We start from the raw sequence: 21,321 nt of genomic DNA, 5'->3' as shown, positions 1-21,321 counted from the left end.
CTCTGATTTCCCAAGTGGGAGACCAAAGGCTTGCAGCAAGCCTCTCAACATATAATTTAATGAATAATTAACTTAACAAAACTAAAAACTAAAAAACTTTGGTTGTCTCTCCTCGATGGACTACTTATATCACTAGGGAGGTTAACTTTAACAGACCTCAAAGCATAAAGCCAGGTACATATCAACTTGCTTAGTTCGGCAACCAAATGGTTTAAAAATGACTATAACGGCAACGGGATTCTCAACATTTCTATCTAGGTCTGCGACGAACTCGGATCCTCTAATACGTTAAGAAGGATTCACCCCTCGAATCCCATTATTCTAGACATCCAGGATCCCCTTTTAGAGGCTTTCACTAATTGTGTGTGCTCAGCAAGCTATAATGGAATAAAGCATTTCGTGTGTGCTTGCCAAACTAAGAAATAACGCTCCAACACAACGTGATACACACCTTTTTCACCTTTCACGTGATCATTTTTCAAATGTAAATACGTCAAAGATAATACCACCTAGTTAATTTTGGGAGTGAATTCCCAAGCTTCCTTTGCTGCCACGGTTGTTCCCGTTACTAGTAAGAGTTGTAGGTCTTGGGAGGCCATACTATTAAAAAAAAAATTACTGCCCTATATAGGTGATAAAAAGATGACCACTCCAAAGTATCTTCAAACATGCAAGAGCTCAGGATTTCCAGCCAGGAATTGAAGGAATAAAGAGTTGATTTGATTCTAGAGCACAGAACTATTTAATTTTATCATTACTCACATGCCAAACAGAATTGGTCACTCTAATATAGATCTATTCGTCTGGGTTCTCCAATTCTCCCAAAATCTGAGAAAAGGATTCAGTACTTCCCACACTGCCCTGTTAGGTTATGAATTCCAAAAAGCTAAATTACTTATCATCTGTTGCATGCTTAAAACAATGAAGTTCCAACAATTAATTGCAAACAATAGAATTACATGTGATTGATGAAGTAAATATGCCTCAGAAGGCCCATGAAACATACCTCTTGGAAAGATAAAATTGCACATTTAGTAAAACGGTGTTAAAAAATGATTATGCACTTCGTCTTGATATAAGGATAGAAACCTTTAGTGATTGGCATCATAAAATGAATTATAATGCTAATGTTCATCTGGAATTTGTTAAAAGGCTAGCCGTAGAGAATTCAAAAATTAAAATTACTTTCCACAAACATTGTGCTATTCAAAATACTTCACCATATGATTGTGTGCTCTATTTAAATAATTGATCACACATTTGAGTACTTGGAAGCCTGAAAGATGTGGGAACCAGAGACCATAAACGTTTTGTTATTCAAGACTTCACCATATATAGCAAACCAGATCAAAATATGGCACTTGAGATCCATTATATGTACCCAAAAACCCTAATCTTTATATTTATTTTGTTGAAAAATATTTTTTTAGATATATAAATTTTACATGATTGAATATACATTTACTCATCAAGAATGTGAACAGTTTCATTTGTATAAAATCAAAAGTTCTGAGGCTGCAGTTGTGCCCAACAGCTGCAGGGCGTTCTTAAAAGATGCACCTGAAATAAGACTGTAAGGCTACACTCCTGTTATATCCTCCATATCATGTTTATCGCATAATCAACATCGTGGTCTTCACCTTGCATGCTATATTGCAATGGATGTACTCACCCACGAAGTAAAATTACTTGAGTACATTCCAGTTTAATGATGGGTTACAGCTTGTGTCATTTTACACTGCATAATTGGTTAAATACCTTCCAGTAAGTTCCAGTTTGATGACGAGTTAGAGTCTCTGCAATATTTTACACTGCATACTTGGTTTGATGTTTACAAGTCTTTCTATGAATTCACATTATCCTTCTTGACTGTCTAAAAATTTAAGTAGGCACCGAGTATGTGGTGCAACTAGTTTAAACCTAGAACTGAAGAAACGTAACAATCCAGTACCCATCTTATAATCACGTCAAAATCTTCTTAAATATTTGTAACAGTCGAGCAATGCACTGGACAATTGTTTCCTATCTGCCTGCCATTAAGATCTTGTACTTCCCCTGGACTACAAGAAGTTAAATATCAAACTAACAAAATTTCTAATATTGTGCAAACAATTTCTCATGAGAAGAAATTCGAAAAGCATTTGATGAAGGGCCAGCAAACATAGATGCAAGAACTTTCTAATGCAAACACATATTGAAGTGAAGAGTGTCCCTGAAAGCTTTAAACAATGATCGTACACATATTATGTACCTTTTAACTGTTTAAACCTGTTGGCTAGAAAGTTCTGACCCATAATTTGCCGTTTAACACATTGGCCATTATATACGGGATCCAATAAATCCCATGCTATCGGGCCATAAATGAACGTCGGGTGTATATGCCCACCGTTCGATTTTGCTAAGGCCGAAATCGAACGGTGGGCATATACACCCGCTGTTCATTTATTGCCCGATAGCATGGGAAATATGGCTCGCCATTTTATACAGCATTATTCTGAGTCTACAACCAAGATATTTAAACCAACATATTAAGTAATCTTCCAAATAAAGCAAAAAAGCATTTGATGAAGGACCAGCAAACATAGACGCAAGAACTTTCTAATGCAAACACATATTGAAGTGAAGAGTGGCCCTGAAAGCTTTAAACAATGATCGTACACATTATGTACCTTTTAACTGTTTAAACCTGTTGGCTAGAAAGTTCTGACCCATATTTTGCCGTTTAACACATTGGCAATTATATACAGCATTATTCTGAGTCTACAACCAAGAAATTTAAACCAACATATTAAGTAATCATCCAAATAAAGCAACCTCTCAGCCAAAAAAAACACCTTTCAAATAATTATTTTGTGGACACGAGTTACATAAATAATAAAACACGACACATTTCTGAAAACAACGGAATTATGCACCAAAATCATGATGGAAGGACATCATAGAATTATTGTTAAACAATAACAACATACTCCGGATTCCAGAGGCAATAATTCCCTATGTAAATGTACAAAGAATAGCAAAACGTAGCCCCAAAATAAACTAAAAACCTTAGCAAATGCAGCATTAATAGTAGCATTAAATCCAAGTTGCGACAGGACAAGATATGCCGAATACACTCCAGAAGTGAAACAAGATAAACTGCATTTATATTGTATCCACCCTGAAACAAATTCAAAGTCTATTTCATTAGAGCATTCCCTCAAACATTAGGTGGTTTGATGGACCCGCAAGTATTAAGGAGAATCAAAGGTCCTAAAAGCCAGTGGTGGTAGATGAAACAGAAACACTATGAATTCTAAGAAATATAGTTCCATATAATCCAACACTTGTAAGGTATATCTATCAATTTTGGGGTGACAAGAATGGCATAGAGGCAGACTATGGGCTAACAGACAGAGTACAAGAAGACAACAAAAGATTACACAAGCATCATGAAATAAATGACCAATGTAGTCTATACATAAGAAACTAATCCCTGTTGTACAGAAAAAGGCCAAAATCATAATGCTTTGCGAGAAATGACCTCAAGAAACCCAAATGTAAAAAACATATAAAGCTGAAATACAAATTAGTAAAATTGCGAGAAAATAACAAAAACAGATCACGACAATGCCCATGAGCCCCACGCAATCGTATCACCAAATCCCCTAGTAAAAAAATAATGGTAAACAAGCATGCTTACCAAAAAAGAATAACAGACATGAATTGAGGGTTGATCTGGTTAATTTTAATTTGGAATCATACCTTCACTACTGATGAACCTGACAATTGCAAGAGGAGTGCCACTAAAACTTAGACTCCATCTTGGCCTCTACATATATTGACAGTATTTTGGACAGGTTCCTCTCAATTTGCCAGCAGTGTCTGCCCAAGTTCAGAATATGTCTGCCACCCTGATAGCACATATTCCACGTGATTAAATTACAAATGTATGAAGCTACCTTGTCAAAATAATCCATCCACGAGCACTTGAGTCGGTTGCATCCAAATGCATTACAATAATACTCTGCTAAATGCCATTCGGCATTGACTGACATGTTACATTTCCGTGGTTCAATTCACTATCTTTCTTGTCTAGAAATCCTTGACCTGTTAATTCTTCACTTGCTTTGTAATAAAGCATTTTCTGAACATAGTACATCATATAACCCTGTGAAGCTCTAACCACTCTCTCACTAACTTGAGAGACCCAAGCATCATCACATTTGTACCATTGATTGCTAAGCCTTAGGTAGGATACATAGTGCCCTGCATCCAACTTACCGGTATGTGTAACAACAGCAAATAATTCGAATTCAGAAGATAAATCTGAAGAGGAAGCCACATCTGAATCCTCACCATTCAAGGCAAAAATCCTGTTACCATGCCTGTTCCTGACAATGGAAGATGACATGTATGGAGCCATGTCTAGAAAGAGAGGGAATTGTAAATAGCGATCAACTTTTCTCGAGGTATTTCTTGTCGAAGAATGCTCAAATCTCTTAATGTGGAAACAGAGAACCAATGGCAGTCTTCTCATAGACATCTGTTTTAAAGAGTCCTGTGGCACTTGACAATGCTGGCAATAGAATTTCTGATCAGAACCTAATCTTTCAGGCCTTGTAAATCGGTCCAAACATCCCAAGAGTGTGGAGATCCCAAGGCTTTGGCTTGAAACTCCCGTTTGGCCAAGATCCCCATTGCAGCTATAAGAGTCTGCTAGCATTTTTTCAAAACCATGATTGGGTTCCAGATCTAAGGAGATGTCGACACAGGGGTCATATGTAGTTGACGTAAAGCCACATACAGTGCATGTAACATCAGATCTCAAAATCCCTGAAAATACCCTATGAGCTATGCAGCAAGATTCCCCACTGCCTGCACTGGCAACAAAATATAGGCAAATTTTCAAAAAGTATGACTTCAGAAAATTATACAAGCCATCAGTTACTTCGATCACGTTAAAAGTTTAAAGAACCAAATTACTTCAGAAAACATTAAAAATGACTGCAAAATGTTTGCTCAAAAATACTTTTATCAAACAAACACATTAAAGTGAAGCAAAGAGGTCTAGGTATCTATTGCTCTCTTCTATCCAAAAGAAGCTTTACAGGAGGAGCTGTTAGCCGTCCAAAATAACAGAAATCATCGAGAAAAAATAAACTATTATCAAAAACAAAAAAATTCCTAGAGACATTTGGTGTTGTTAAAAGTTGCTTTTCTTTAACTGGTTTTTATGGCTTTTGGCCCAGTGACAAACACTGTAGACATTGCTTAATTAGATCATGGAAGTAAACTTTGAAAAGTCCAGAAGGTTATAAGCTTATTGTACCAGAAGCTGATATGGAACTTAAACTAGAACATAAATGTATTTAAATGATACAGGCCATCAAATCATTTTCGAAGAGGGCCAGTTGTTTTCCATCCATTTATTTCTTACCTTCATCGCTGCATTACTGATAAACCTCGTTTACATCACCTACAAGGAACCACTATTGCAGACTACCAGATCCTATATATATTCCAATGGATTCCTATGTTCCGAAAGCATGTGAGATGACTCCAAGTGTACCAAACATGCAATTCCTAATGAAAATGTAAACTCCATATGAAATGACTCCAAGTGTACCAAACATGCAAAATGGTTTAAATGATACAGGCCACTAATCATTGTTAGTGGACAATCTTTCTTTCTATTCATTTCTTTCTCCATTGTTGCCCTACTGACAAACCTGGTTTTGAACACTTGTGAGAAACCACTACCGCAGACCATCAGAGCCTGTATATATTGTGATAGATTTCAATGTTCTGAATGCATGTGAGATCACTCCCAGTGTATCAAACATGCAATTCCTGCAGAGGGAATATGTTTGGAAACATGTGAAGTGGAAAGAATATGAAATCCAAACAACATCCTGTTAATTTCCTATTCTTGTCAAAGGAAAAGGGTCAACATTGAAGAGCTCTTGGGAGAATCCCTAGATTTCCCTTCCTCGTTTTTACAGCGGTGATATTCCTCATTTTGGTTTCCATTTTCTTTGTTAGCTCAAAGGAGAATGAAAGGCAGGTGAGTCCTAAACAGCAAACCCCAACATACTCTCAAACATTCAAAGATCTTTTTCTAAGCATAGTGCTGCCTGAGAAGACCAGATAGTTTTCAAAGATTGAAAGAAAGAAAGTAAATATTCCAAGACATCTGTTGAATCTCTAATACCAGATCTGATTTATTTATGTTGAAAGAAGTGTAACTAAGTTCGGTCTTCATAAATATGAAATGTACTTTTCATTCTTGTAAATTGTAAAATGAATGAAAATTATTATTATTATTTTTGGAGCATGGGTTTCATGCTCAGGGTCTTTTATTTTATAGGTCAAGCACTCATTGAGTGCTTTTAGAGTTTGTCCTAGGTCAAGAGGTCAAGAGCCATTGTCATAAGTTGAAAACCCTTTCAGGCACATTATAACTTGTAAAAAAAATTATTTTTGTCATTAAAAGTGTCAAAATACCCTTCAAGACCAAGTTGGCCTGGCTGCTGGCAAGTCAGCCTAAAATGAGGAGCCACGTCCACCTTGAAGAGCAAGGAGGAAACTCGACCTCCTTGAAGCACAATCATCACTCACTCATTCTAGAAAAGGAGGAAGAAGAAGGCAAGAAGAAGGAAGAGGACAAAGAAGACTTTGGTTTGGGCTATTTTTCTCTCACATGTGCGAAGGAAGGCTAGTGTTTGTACAGCAGATCTAGGGTTTTCCTCTACAAGTTCGATCTTAAACGAGAGAAGGTAGGAAGCTCAAGCGAATGTCACAAGAAGCCATTCTCAAGCTCCAAAAGTCAGAAAAGGCCAAGAGAAGGTCTAAGGAAGTCCTATTAGGCTAAAAGAAGCTCACATGTGTGGCAGCAACAACCGCTGAAGGGCCGAAAATTTCAAGTCTGCAATGGAGGCCGAAATTCTGCAACGGGAGGTCGAAATTGTGCTACTAGAATAGATTGACAGGGTTTGACTTAAACAAGGTGTTGTGGTAAAAACACAACCCCCACCCCCATTATTCACTTAATTCTCATTATGGGGACCCTTTGATTGAATGGTTAGTCATATTACTATTTGATTTTGAGAATTTAGATTGCTGCAATGAGTTCTATCTGTCTGTTCTTATCTTCCTATCATAACTCGTTTGATCTCATTTGGTTGTTTGCCTTATAAGTGGCACCTAATTGAAGATTGGATATTTTTCACTGCCTTGCCCTATTAAAATGTATAAATTGTACATTACTTTTGTTTTATAAATTTATTTATTTGTAGATATTAATTTATATTTTATATATAACCCCCAAGACCAAGATTGATATAATTAAGTCACTTTAGGTTAGGCCTTAACCATTAAACAAGTGGTTCTTTTTATGTAAATGAAATATTGAAATTCTAACATCAGAGGAATCCTTCTAGAATTCCCCAATGTCAAAACCCCGATCTATATTATAAGTGGCATAGACAGAACATTAAATTCGAAATATATATGTGGCAAACTCTTTTTATAAACTTCAGAGTATTAAAACAAACATATCATATAGCCAAATTCCGACCATTATATAGAGGCACTATAATTTATAAGCGATTGTTAGAGGGCCCACCAGCCACATCATTACTCCCGCTCCCATCAGGGTACTTATCAGAGATTTTCAACTGAGCAAGCTTTTAAAAACTCTAATACAACACTCCCTCCGATCTCCAACATCTGATAATCATATCCTTTCGATCTCCAACATCCGATAATCATATCCCTCCGATCTCCGACTTCCAATATCTGCCCGGCTCTGATAAGTCGAACCTGATATGCGTATTAACGATGGTTTAATTGGAATATCGTGTCCACTTGTATATCAGAACTTTCAAATGGTAACAATTGCAAAACTCCCGATATCAAATCTCTTATACAAGGCTCCTATATTATGGTCCCGATGAAGTTATTAAAAGGAGTTGAATACAATATTGCATCCGTTCCATATCGGAGCTGCCCAATATCACAACTATTTCGTTTTGTCTCATTTTGAAAGTTTCAATGAGCTTACCTCTGATACCACTCAGCTCTTGCCACTTGTCACTATTCTATATGGCCTCTATTTCATTAAGTAAAAAAACCACTTAGTTATGAAGTTGGGCATAAGAAAAGTTAATTTACATTTTATTTGTATAATTTGTTTTTTCGTTGTAAATTCTAGTTTTGTTTGAAAGAGATGGTGAATAAATCCAAACAAGATTTCCACCAAGTGGCATAATGTTGGATAACAATAGATAGAGGTGGTTGAACTTGAAACAACGAGGCTAATTCTATCCTGTCATAAGCAAACAAAACTCATCAGCACGTACCAAACAGGGCGATTTTTCTCAATTGTGGCCATATACATTTGGCCAGAACACCAACCGGAATCATTTTGTTTCATTTTCTTTTAATTAAATCAATTGTTGAAAGATAGAGGGGGATTGTTAATATTTCCACTATGTATAAATACCCATCCCTGATTGTGAAAAAGGGGATTCGAATCCAGAAGAAAAGGCAAAATAATTTAGGAGCTTTAAATTTGTTTGTAGAAGAGTTTCAACGCTCATTTGCACTATTGTAATGGGATTGAAGTCTTCTTTGCACACAGAGATCGAGTTACTGGCAGCAAAGAATTTGCACTACTGTAATCTTCTAAGGTTTATGTAACTTGATTCATATTCATAATAAAGTTTATTTCTATAATTGTTGTATGACACTATTGTTTGCATCGATTATTGAAATAAATGTTTTCAGTTTTCAAATACATTTCTGTTGTATGAATTATTTGTTGGCTTTAGCACTATTGTTAAATGTTACCTGTTTAGTTCATTTAAAATTGATCAAGCTATCTTGTAGGATTAATCAAAAATGCATCTTCAAAACTGGAAATTGTATAAAAACAGACTTTTATTTCTTTAGGCTAGCTAGTTATCTAACAATTTAAAGTTATAGATGTCCTGTTTTTCTACATGTCATTTTATTAGAACTATTTCAGTATTATGGCATGAATATTTCATTTCTTATGCATATGTTTATTAGGAGTTGGAGTTATTTACAGTTAAGTGTCTAGTAACTATTTATTAGGCATTTAGTTGTTTGTATTTGTTTTAACACAGAATAGATCTTGTGAACTATTTCTTTGATCTAGTTCCTTCAATCCAATTCCTAGATGCTTCTTTTCCCATCATTTTAGGTTGCTCCTGATTAAGAGAAAGACTATTATTTCTTTCAATCGAGATAGGTCTAGAATAAGTGCATCATAGGTTAAGTTTTGCATTTTAATTCTTATTTATGCATCTTAGAAGTCCTCTTCCTAAAGAGGCAAAGTTTAGAGTGGTTTGGCTGAGCTACAAGGTCAACTTAAGGATCATTCTCTTGCCTGATTAGCAAGGAGAATCAATCTAATATATATTATCTGATGGTAATTAAAAGACATACCTTAAGCCATTTGAGAAAGAAAAAGGTAACTGGACCTAGTCTAACCAGTCGAAACCACCATTTCAACGGAAAATGAATTGCTTTAAGTTCTCGACATGGTTGTCTCCCTTAGAATGTTGAAAGGGTCAATTTTCCCGATCAACATTTTTGGAACTAGGAAGGCCTTGAGCTAGTTGTTATGTTTGAATTTTTGTTTTATCATTTTTAACTCATCATGGCTCCTATATGCATTCCTACATTGGGTCATGCTTTTAGCTCATCTAAACCTACCAAGGCATGACCAAGAAGTAGATTGAGTCATTGTTTAATTTGAAGTATGACGGTGAGAGTAAATTTTCAGCCTTAGATCATCTTTGTGATTTTGTAGGCAAATGAAAATCTTTTAATATTATCGTTGACAATGAGATCTGCAGTGTTTTACTCCGACATTCCGAAGACGAATCCGCAAATGATTCAAAGTACTTCCAGCGAAGTCAATTCAGTGCTATAACCATTTTATACAAATATTTCTTAAAGCACATCAAAATTATAGTTATGATAAATTATGTTTCCAATTAGATAATATTTTCATGTACGAAAATGAATCTTTAGAAGATTTTTCTAATAGATTTTGGTCACTTTGTTATAGATTTCATTTATGTGATTTACCTTCGACTGAAGATTTGATTGAACATTTATCTTCTCTTTTTTCTTCTAATTCTGAAGATATAAAACTAAATAATGAAGAACAAGACACATCTAATTCATTTTTTAGTCTGAAATCAACAATACTGAGCCTGAGCTTGAGCCTAAGATTGAAATTAAATCACAACATTTTTTGTTGGAAAGTTGCAACACATTTTCCAATTTCTGAAATGAATATTTCAAATATAAATACAAAATTTGAAAATGTAATTGAAACAATTTCTAATGATTCTTGTGATCAACAAGTAAGCCCAATAGAATCTAATCAACAACAAGATTTAAATAATGAATATGTTAATCTCTCTTCTCTTAAAGTGAACACTGAAAATTCAAATCACATTTCTACAACTGAAAGAATTTCATTAAACCAGAATTATCATAATATGGCAAATGTCAAGATGACTCTTTTCAGCTAACATTATATTCTGGTAGTCATTATTTTCTTTATCGTGATATCTTTTCAGATTAGATTTCATTAAATAATGACCATTTTAATCTATCAGTTGAAAACAAGTTTATCACTAGTTCTAAAAATTCTAAAATTATTGCTCATTCAGATGATAATTCTTTAGTCATCAACGACGTTTCAAAATCTTCTTCTCTCATATTTTTTTTATTCTATTAGTAAGATCAGTCATTTGATTTCCAAGAGGAGGTAATTTATAATCAATACCATGATAATGATGACAAAGATTTTTATCCTATACAAAGTGCACTAATATTAAAAACTGAGTTATCTCATGAAGATTCACATGCAGTGATTTTGTCTCCTTTTGCTAAACACAAATTTAATCTTGAAAATTTTGATGAGTCGGTGTTGCAAGTTTCTAACGTTATTCATTCTAATTTTCTTTTGGAAACTTGCATCTATAGTATTTTGTTGGAATGTCAGTAGCAATTCGATCACTGCATTTAATGATAAGTTCCAGAGTTGCCCTGTAACATTATGTTGTAATTTTAATGTCCATAGCAATTTGGTTATGATTGCTTTCTTTCGATTAATCTTGAAAATGTTGATGAGTCAGTCTTACAAGTTTCTAATGCTATTCATTATGATTTTCTTTTGGAAACTTGCATCTATAATATTTTGTTGGAATGTCTTTTTAGTAGCAATTCGATCATGGAATTTAATGATAGGTTCCAGAGTTGCCCTGTAACATTATGTTGTAATTTTAATGTCCATAGCAATTTGGTTATGATTGCTTTCTTTCGATTCTTTCGTTATGTTTTCTTTTTTGATTTTTTATGCAGACATGTTCAATATCTCAGCATTGAACACCCTCGAGATGCATTAACTGAAGACAATGAATATGTTATTCGAAATTTTAATCCTAAATATCAAGAAACTTTTTTTTCCAAATTCACTTGATATTCATTTCATTTCAATTATCTCATTGTCGTTCAAATCTAACTCTTGAGAGTCTTCCTTCACAATCTGTGTTGCAACCTTCTCCTTTAGATAGTTTTGAATCTCTGAAAAATATACATCCATACTTTTATGATCCGATAGATATTTGTTTGGAGACAACTTTCCAAGAGAGATGGTTTTCGAATAAGTTATTTGTAAATAAGTTGTTCTTTGCACATACTTTAGTTTTAGATGTATATAATCATTCAGATTGACTTTTGTTGTTTCAATTGTGCTTTTGTTACTGATATTTAACTAGCGTGTACATTCAGTAAACACAGCACTTGAATGGTTACATTAGAAGTTTGATTTTACCCAATCATAATCTGCTTTTTAGATTAAGATTAAGAATATATTAGATTTCTTTTTGTTAACCTTTTGTTGATTAAATAAAAAGATGATTTTAAACATTCTTAAGAAATACATGGAAGAAGACAAAGATACAATGAGGTAAACTGATTATTAAATTCTTCCAGGTATGCATTTGCAATTTATTATCCTCTGTTTGTGTGTTCTTTTTTTATTTTTTCTTTGTTTTTTCTTTCTTATATTTTGTTGTTCTTTTTGCAGATTTTGGTTTGACCCAGCTTTTGTGAATAAGATAGTGGTGATAAACATAAATGATAAATGGAGCATCTTTCAAACCTTACTCCGGGAGATTTTCTTAACTTGAAATTTTTCTTATCATTTTTGTGATATGTTTTAAAGCAAAATTTGAGAAGGAAATAAATATTTGTTAAGCTCTCAAATGCAATTGTGTTAATTTTAGGCAACAATGATATGTTCTATGCTTTAGAGCAATTTTACTTCAATTTATTTATTATCCCAGTGTCAATATTCAGATTAGCAATCACATCAACATGATAGTAAAATGCAGATAGAATATAAACATAAACAGTAGAAGACAAGCCAAGACAAGAGGACACAAGATGTGGCACCAACCAGGGACAAACCCCAATGTGGGGAAATCCTTGATCAAATCTTCTTTTAGTCTTCAATAGTTTAGCTAAGAGAGATAGTACAATTTACAAATCCGATAATTTATAACAATAGCAAAAGAGCCCTAACCAAAAAAGTCGACGTTGAGTCAACAGGGCAGATTTGACCCTCATCAAATCGGTCAACTTCAATCAATTTCGACCTCCAAACAGTGAAATAAAACAACGCTCAAAACAGTCAAATTCAGCCCAGTGAAAGTTTGGTCAAACATCCCACCTGTGACTAGCCCTAGCTGCAGTCAACGCTGGTCAACAGTCAACATTTAGCCTCGATTTTTGTGCCCAAAAATGTGGCCTGCCCAAACATAAATAGCCCTCACAAAAACACAGTCAAAGGAGGTCAACGCATGCTAGTCAACACTTGGTCAAACTATCAAAAATTCGGCCTCCTGAAATTTTGGATGTGTGGAGAGAGAAGGAGAGAGGCCCAAAAATCTGTACCCAGTCAATGAGGAGAGAGAAAGAAAAGTGTGAAAATGAGTGTATCCAAATGAGGCTAAGTCACCTTCTATTTATATGCAACGTTGAGGATGAATAGACGTGATTGTTGAGCTTCTGAGCCTACATAAGTTTGTTGGCCGACCTTGACAATTTGACCATAATCAAAATAAATTCATAACTTCATTTGTACATGTCAAAATTGGATGATCTTTAAATCAATCCTACACCTCTCAGAGAGAGGAATCCAAGAAAAATATCATATGTCATAAATAAGATGACCCATGTGGAGTTTGGCCCTAGTTGCCAATTTTAACACTCCCTCTCAACTAGGGGGAACTCCATCTGCTAATCCGTCTGCCAATCTGTACTATCTATGCCATTAATGCATTGCTCTGCTATGTTGAACTATGAAGAAGAAGAAGTGATCGATAATGTATCATACCATTCTCTACTAACCCGAAGTCAGTCCCAATCAAAGGAGAGTGTGTCATACCACTCTTACTGACCCAAAGTCAGTTCCAATCAAAAGAGTGTCTCATACCACTCTTACTGACCTCAAGTCAGTTCCAATTGATCCCAGATCAATATCGGTCATCCTAGCATAAGGAGTACGGTAGTACATGATGCGTCCATCGGTAGTACTATGGTCCCTATCCTCGTTTCCATACTCATTGGCCAGATGAGAGGTACTTCCCATGAGTCCCAGACTGCATGGGTAGGATGTCTCAGCAAGAGAAAAATGAACCACTCATCCTGCCTACGAGTTGCCAAGGGGTATCATGGGGGAAGGTTGAACCACTCACCTTGTACACAGCAAACCACTAGGGGAAGGCTGAACCACTCACCCTATGGTTGCTCATCGCTTCAAGAAGTACCCCAAGCCTCCTGGAGCTCCCAGAGCTCAATGTCCATCTCATACAAGACCCCCATTAGAGGGTCTCTCCACGACTCCAAGTCGTTCTCGGAAGGCCAAGAACTTGACCTTCCCCAGGGGCTTTGTCAGAATATCAACGACCTGCTCATCAGTCCCAATGTGATGAAGCCTTATTGCTCCTCGTTGTACCATATCCTAGATAAAGTGGTACCTGATATCTATATGCTTGGAGCAATCATGAAACAAGGGATTCTCTGATAATCGGATCCCAATCTGGCTATCGCAAAGGATCACGGTGGTATCCAGTTCATGTCCAAATAGCTCACTAAAGAGCTTCCTCAACCAAATAGCTTCACAAGAGGCCATACTAGCAGATATGTATTCAGCCTCGACGGTGCCCAAGGCAACCGATTTCTGCTTCCTGCTCATCCAGGATATCGAAGCAGAACCCAAATAAAAACAACATACATAAGTGCTCTTGCGATCCACCACACTGCCAACCCAATGAACATCAGAATAACCATGCAACCTCACATCTCCAGCAATGTATCTCAGTGCATGAGTTATTGTTGCCCGAAGATATCTCGATTCTCAGAAGATTCTTGGCACTAATCCAATGTATATGATGAGGCTCAACCATATATTGGCTCAATGTGTTCACTGCAAAACATATGTCCAGACAGGAGTTCACCAAGAACATCAGTGCTCCTATGAGTTGACGATACTCAGAAGCATATCCCTATTCAGGTCCACCAACACTATCACATAACTTCTTAAAGTTAAGTTCCATCGAAGTAGTCACAGGCTTGCAGCCCACCATCCTAAACCTTTCCAATATCTTCACAACATATTTTCCCTGAGAGAAAAAAATTTCACTTGCCTTTTGCCAGACCTCCAACCCTAGGAAATAGTGCATCTGTCCTAGGTCCTTCATCTCAAATTCAGAAGCCAACTCCCTCTTAAATTTGTGAATGAGAGGGTTTGCACCTGTCAAAAAGAGGTCGTCCACATAAAGTACCAGAATGAGAGGTTTATCATTTTCAACCTTAAAGTAAAGGTTCGGATCGGCTTCACTTCTAGTGAATCCTAGCGTCATCATATAGCTATCGATCATTTCATACCAAGCCCGAGGTGTTTGCTTCAATCCATAGAGAGCTTTCTTCAACCTGCGTACATGAGATTCTCAATCATGAACCTCAAACCCCTCGGGTTGTTCCACATAGACTTCCTCTTTGATTGAACCATGCAAGAAAGCAGCCTTGACCTCTATTTGATGGAGGTTCCATCCTTGCGAGGCAGCAAGGGCTATGATCGAGCGGATGGTGGTGTATCGGGCAATAGGTGCAAATATCTCATCGTAATCTACACCTTCCTTTTGAGAGAAGCCTCGAGCAACAAAGCAAGCCTTGAACTTTCTACACTTCGATCAGCTCCATGCTTGATTTTGTAAAGCTACTTAGAGGTGACAACCGATTTTTCCTGGGGTCTAGGGACCACATCCCAGACATCATTCTTCATGATTGACTCATATTCTTCATTCGTAGCATCCTTCCATACTTGATGTTTCATGGCTTCTTCGAATGATGAAGGCTCATTTTGAATGGATAGTGCTCATGGCTGTCAAATATCCTTGATATTTGTTCAGCTTCTTGCTTTCACGAAAATTCCCCCTTAGGGCAATGTGTCTCTCGACATCTTCGGGAGTCTCCCTAAGCCATGAGGGTCTCCTTTTGGAGGAGGGGGGCTCATGAGGAGGAAGATCAATAGGATCCGTAGGTTCATCAACATCAGGCATTGTTTCATCTTCTTTTGCACCCTAATTTCCAATGTCAGCTTCCTTGTCCTTCTTTAGGATAGGAAGTTGTTGATCTTCCTGAGGGCCATATCTTCGTCGAAGGTGACATCATGACTTATCTCAACTTCCTTTTGACCAGCCACATAAATTCTATATCCCTTAGAATTTTCACTATAGCCCACAAAGATTCCTTTCTTCCACGATGCACCCAATTTGCTTGTTTTCTCTTTCGGCACATGAAAATATACGGGACTCTCAAAAATTCTAAAATAAGAGACATCGGATTTCTTACCAGTGAACATTTCTTCAGGATTCTTGGAGTCCAATGCTTAATGAGGGCATCGGTTTTGAACATACACGACGGTATTTGCAGTTTCAACCCATAGGAACTTTGGAAGGCCTTGAACATGAAGCATGGCACGAACTGCTTCTACAATAGAGCGATTCTTCCTTTCAGCCACACCATTCTGCTCAGTAATGTATGGCATTGTAGTCTCTCTCTTAATGCCAACTTCTCTGCAATAATCTTGGAATTCATTGGATTCGCACTTAGATTGGTTTTCGATCAAGGCTTGGAATTGTCAAAACCAGGTGAACACTTCATCCTTCTTCAAGAAGTAGATCCAGGTCTTGCAAGAATAATCATCCGTAAAGGTGAGATAATATAAGTATCCTCCCAAAGAGTTCACGAGCATCATACCAAATATGTCGGAGTGGTATATCTGTGGTCTTGTTATTACTTGAGCGGAACAGTCCCCTTGTAAGTTTTCCTTCGACACATCCCGGGCATACACCTTCATGCTCTACTTTGAACTCGGGCATACCTATCACCATCTGTCTCACATTGGGTAGGGCCTTATAATGAAGACGGGCAAACCTGCAGTGCCATAGTTCAGATTATAGAGATGTGTCGCAAGACATGGCTCCCAATGGACTTCCTCCAACTTGATACAAAGTGTCAACCCTGAACCAGAGTAAAATCATCTTTAAAAATTCTTTTCCAAACACGTACCTTTCCATCGATGAATGCCACCTTGAATCCTTTATCCTCCATGGTTGAAATGGACACCATGTTCTTCTTGAGATCAGGTACATATAGTAATTCTTGCAAATGAATAGTGTTACCTTGATTCAATTGAAGGGTAACATTCCCTACTCCTTTCACAGGATAGGTAGCATCGTCTCCAAGGATGATCTCCAAGTTTGTCTCCTTTTCTATCAGATTAGAGATGGCTTCCTTGTATCTGGTGAGGGCTTCCTTGTATCTAGCGAAGTGCCTTGAGGCACCACTATCAATCAGCCAATTTCCCAAAGTGTCCGGAGGAGAGGCAGTGGAGAGGTCCGATATAAGATAGTACTCTTTTTGCTTATTGTTAACAACATCTGATTCTTCATACCTAGAGTTCCTTGATTTCTTGGAGGGTTGACCATTTCATTGATGTATCGCATTCCTTTTTCCTTTGCCACTGGACTTGCCATTCCTTTGATCATTGTTGTTGAAGTTGCCCCTGGAATGATTGTGATCATCATCATGCAATGTGTCCCTTCTATTTGGACACTCCCTTGCATAGTGGCCAAACTTATTGCAAACAAAGCACTTGCCCTTCTTTCCTCCCTTAGATCCAGGTTTTCCATGCAAATGACCTTTAGACCCTACATTATTTCTCCTTTTGGCATGAGCGGAGAATGCAATGGGGTTGCTTCTATTAGAAGGCATTTCTCGCTCCACCATTCTTGTTTCTTCTTGAATGCATCTCGACATCAATTCTTCAAACCCTGGAATTCGATCATTGTTGAGGACGGCGGTTATAAATACATACCACTCAGGTGGGAGTCCTCCAAAGGTGGTGAGAGTAAGTTCCCTGTCAAGAATGACTTCTCCAATCGAAAGTAGATCATTCTTGATCTCAGTAGTCCTCAAGAAATAGGATTGAATATCCTCGTCCTTGCCCTTCTTAATATCCTTCAACTTATTCTTGAGAAATAGAATTTGAATAGCATTACTAACCGTGAACATGTCGCCCAGCATGTCGTAGATCTCCTTGGAGGTCTTCAATTCGGAGATGTAGGCCACCAGATGCTTGTCAATGGAATCCCTAATCATCTTCTTTGCTTTGACATCAACCCTGTTTTACTTGGTCTTCGCAGCAGCCAGTGCATTTGAAGGAGGTTCAGGGATTTTACCCTGCGCATAGTCCATTACTTCTTTTTCTTCCAAGGTCAAGTCAAGAGACATCTTCCATCCATGATAGTCAGATTTATCATGGAGCTTGTGTTCAACCAGGAAGTAGGTTGAGGAACCCATTGAACCTTTTGTCCTTGTCCAACTGTTTATGGTGATTGCTCTTTCACTCTCGCTTGGGCTTTGTCTTCACCTCACCTCTGATACCATGTTAATTTTAGGCAACAATGGTATGTTTTATGCTTTAGAGCAATTTTACTTCAATTTCTTTATTAGCCCAGTATCAATATCCAGATTAGCAATCACATCAACATGATAGTAAAATGCAGATAGAACATAAACATAAACAATAGAAGACAAGCCAAGACAAGAGGACACAAGATGTGGCACCAACCAGGGACAAACCCCAATGTGGGGAAACCTTTGATCAAATCTTATTTTAGTCTTCAATAGTTCAACTGAGAGAGAGTACAATTTACAAATCTAATAATTTATAACAGCACCAAAAGAGCCCTAACTAGAAAAGTCAATGTTGGTCAACAAGGTAGATTTGACCCTCAGAGAATCAGTCAACTTCGGCCTCCAAACAACAAGATAAAACAACCCTCAAAACAGTGAAATTCAGCCCAGTCAGTCTGGTCAAACAGCCCACCTGCGTTTAGCCCTAGCTGCAGACAACATTGGTCAACAATCAATGTTTAGCCTCGATTTCTGTGCCCAAAAATGTGGCCTTCCCAAATAGAGATAGCCCTCACAAAAATGCAGTCAAAGGAGGTCAACGCATGCTAGTCAACGCTTGGTCAAACTGTCCAAAAATTCGGTCTCCTGAAATTTCGGACGTGTGAAGAGAGAGAGAGGCCCAGAAATCCGTACCCAATCAATGAGGAGAGAGAAAGAGAAGTGTGAAAATGAGTGTGTCCAAATGAGGATAAGTCACTTTCTATTTATATGCAATGTTGACGATGAATAGACGTGATTGTTGAGCTTCTAAGCCTACATAAGTTGGTTGGCCAACCTTGACAATTTGACCATAATCAAAATAAATTCATAACTTCATTTGTACATGTTAGAATTAGATGACCTTTAGATCAATCCTACACCTCTCGGAGAGAGGAATCTAAGACAAATATCAGCGGTCATAAATAAGATGTGACCCGTGTGGAGTTTGGCCCTAGTTGCCTATTTTAACAAATTGTTAATCACAACTCTTCACTGGCTAGTTTTTAATAAACTCGTGAATAAGAAAACTCATTTTAACACGACAACATTTTACTTGACAAATACATAACAAGATCTTAATGCCTTATGTCAAGATATTACTTTTATCTTGTTTGAGTAATTTCTATTTCATGATTTTGCTTGAAGTAATTTCCTTTTATTTTTTCATTTGATTGCATTTCTCTTTGCTCCTGTTTTTGGATCTGATTTCACAACATTTCATTTTGTTTCCCTTTGATAATCCCCTTGTGTTGTTTTGGTGATATTACCAAATCTTTTAGTTTAAGCGCTTTTTTCACACCCATCTTTGGTCTGATACATAGGAAATCTTTGCTCTTATTTAATGAAATTCATTGGTAAAAGGAAGAATATCAAAATAATCAACAATTGCTATCCTTCAGATTCAGGTTTGAAACTCTTATTATTTTGTTTTTCTTTATCATTTTGATAATCTCCATTTATAACAAAAGAGATAATTTTGTATTTGCAACAACTTATATTATAAAACAGCTCTTGCTAAAGCAAGAAACAAGTTTATTATTTTTATAATTCTTCTAAGCCATCCCAATCTCTTAAGGAGAAGATTTGTCACCCCATTTATGATAAAAGTATGAGTGTAAATTAAAAGTTATGTAAAATTCCTGAAAAATAGGGGGTTTCAGTAATGAGCCAGCCTACCATGATCATGGGTCTTGATGGTTATGACATTTTGGTTACCAAGCCAGGATAAAGGCTCACATCACTTCGTTGTAAGACAAGAGGTCTCATCACGAGTCGGCTTGTGACTATTAACGCTTGTGAATGCCATTGCCAATATTTGGTTACCATGTTGGGACAATGGTTTTCAGAGTTATTAATAAATTATGTCTCCTTTGAAATATTTAAACATAGATGGGATGCTAATATTTCTTTTGGGCTAAGAGGTAACCCTGTCGAGGTTATGAACGCCTGTTGGCAACAATGGCTCTACCTATGACAATGAGAGTTCATCTTTCTTACTAAACACAATGATAAGCTTTTGTTCTTTAAGTTTAAGCTGTTATCAATTAAATAATTGTTGTCAAACATGACTCTTATAATCAATATTGGAGATATATAAAATGATAAAACTTTGTTATTCGTTATTGGGATTTCATTGAAAATCTGAATCCTAGCACTTTGATTGATTTAACCTTATTCCTTTTTCTTAGAATTTCATCATTTTTCCAGAGATAATTGTTTCTTCCTAGTGTGTCGCCATTGTTGTGGTAAAAACACAACCCCCCCATTATTCACTTAATTCTCATTATGGGGACCCTTTGATTGAATGGTTAGTCATATTACTATTTGATTTTGAGAATTTAGATTTCTTCAATGAGTTCGATATGTTCTTATCTTCCTATCATAACTCGTTTGGCCTCATTTGGTTGTTTGGTTTGTAAGTGGCGCCTAATTGAAGATTGGATATTTTTCACTGCCTTGGCCTATTAAAATGTATAAATTGTACATTACTTTTGTTTTATAAATTTATTTATTTGTAAATAATTAATTTTCAATTGTAAATATTAATTTATATTTTATACATAGCCCCTGAGACCAAGATTGATATAATTAAGTGGCTTTAGGTTAGGCCTTAACCATTAAACAAGTGGTTCTTTTTATGTAAATGAAATAATTAGAGATATTGAAATTCTGACATCGGAGGAATCCTTTTAGAATTCCCCAATGTCAAAACCCTGATCTATATTATAAGTGGCATGGAGAGCATATTAAATTCGAAATATATATGTGGCAAACCCTTTTTATAAACTTCGGAGTATTAAAACAAACATATCATATAACCAAAGTTCGACCATTATATAAAGGCACTATAATTTATAAGCAGCTGTCAGAGGGCCCACCTGCCACATCATTACTCCCGCTCCCATCAGGGTCAACACTTATCAGAGATTTTCAACTGAGCAACCATTTAAAAATTCTAATACAGCACTCCCTCTAATCTCCAACTTTCGATAATCATATTCCTTTGATCTCCAACTTCCGATAATCATATCCCTCTGATCTCTGACTTCTGATATCTGTCAGGCTCCGATAAGTCGGACCCAATATGAGTATTAACGATGGTCTAATCAAAATATCGCATCCGTCTGTATATCAGAACTTTTAAATGGTAACAATTGTAAAAACCCCGATATCAAATCTCTGATACAAGGCTCTGATATAATGGACCCGATAAAGTTATTAAAGGGAGTTGAATACGATATCGCATCTGCTCCATATCAAAGCCAC

At 36.5% G+C, this 21,321-nt stretch overlaps 1 protein-coding gene across 6 annotated transcripts in view; it reads right to left on the bottom strand.

The window, feature by feature from the left end:
* Positions 1-1,677: 1,677 nt before the first annotated feature.
* UBP22 (ubiquitin-specific protease 22) overlaps positions 1,678-21,321 on the bottom strand; it is a 76,349-nt gene continuing 56,705 nt past the window's right edge. For 2 of the 6 annotated variants that reach the window (XM_089374133.1, XM_089374132.1), the window contains exon 3: positions 3,182-4,857. In XM_089374133.1, coding sequence (XP_089230259.1) covers positions 4,010-4,857 — 848 coding nt within the window. In that variant the 3' untranslated portion in view covers positions 3,182-4,009. Of the gene's footprint in view, positions 2,061-3,181; positions 4,863-21,321 lie in introns of those variants that run through there. The other 4 variants (XM_089374135.1, XM_089374134.1, XR_016246615.1 and 1 more) reach the window with 3 other exon arrangements.

This window comes from Pinus tabuliformis, chromosome 8 (assembly GCF_031772625.1).
Source record: "Pinus tabuliformis cultivar Carrire ecotype Pingquan chromosome 8, CPIR1, whole genome shotgun sequence".
NCBI lineage: Eukaryota > Viridiplantae > Streptophyta > Pinopsida > Pinales > Pinaceae > Pinus > Pinus tabuliformis.
Note: the sequence above shows the minus strand (reverse complement) of the source record. Positions and strands in the feature narration are given on the sequence as shown.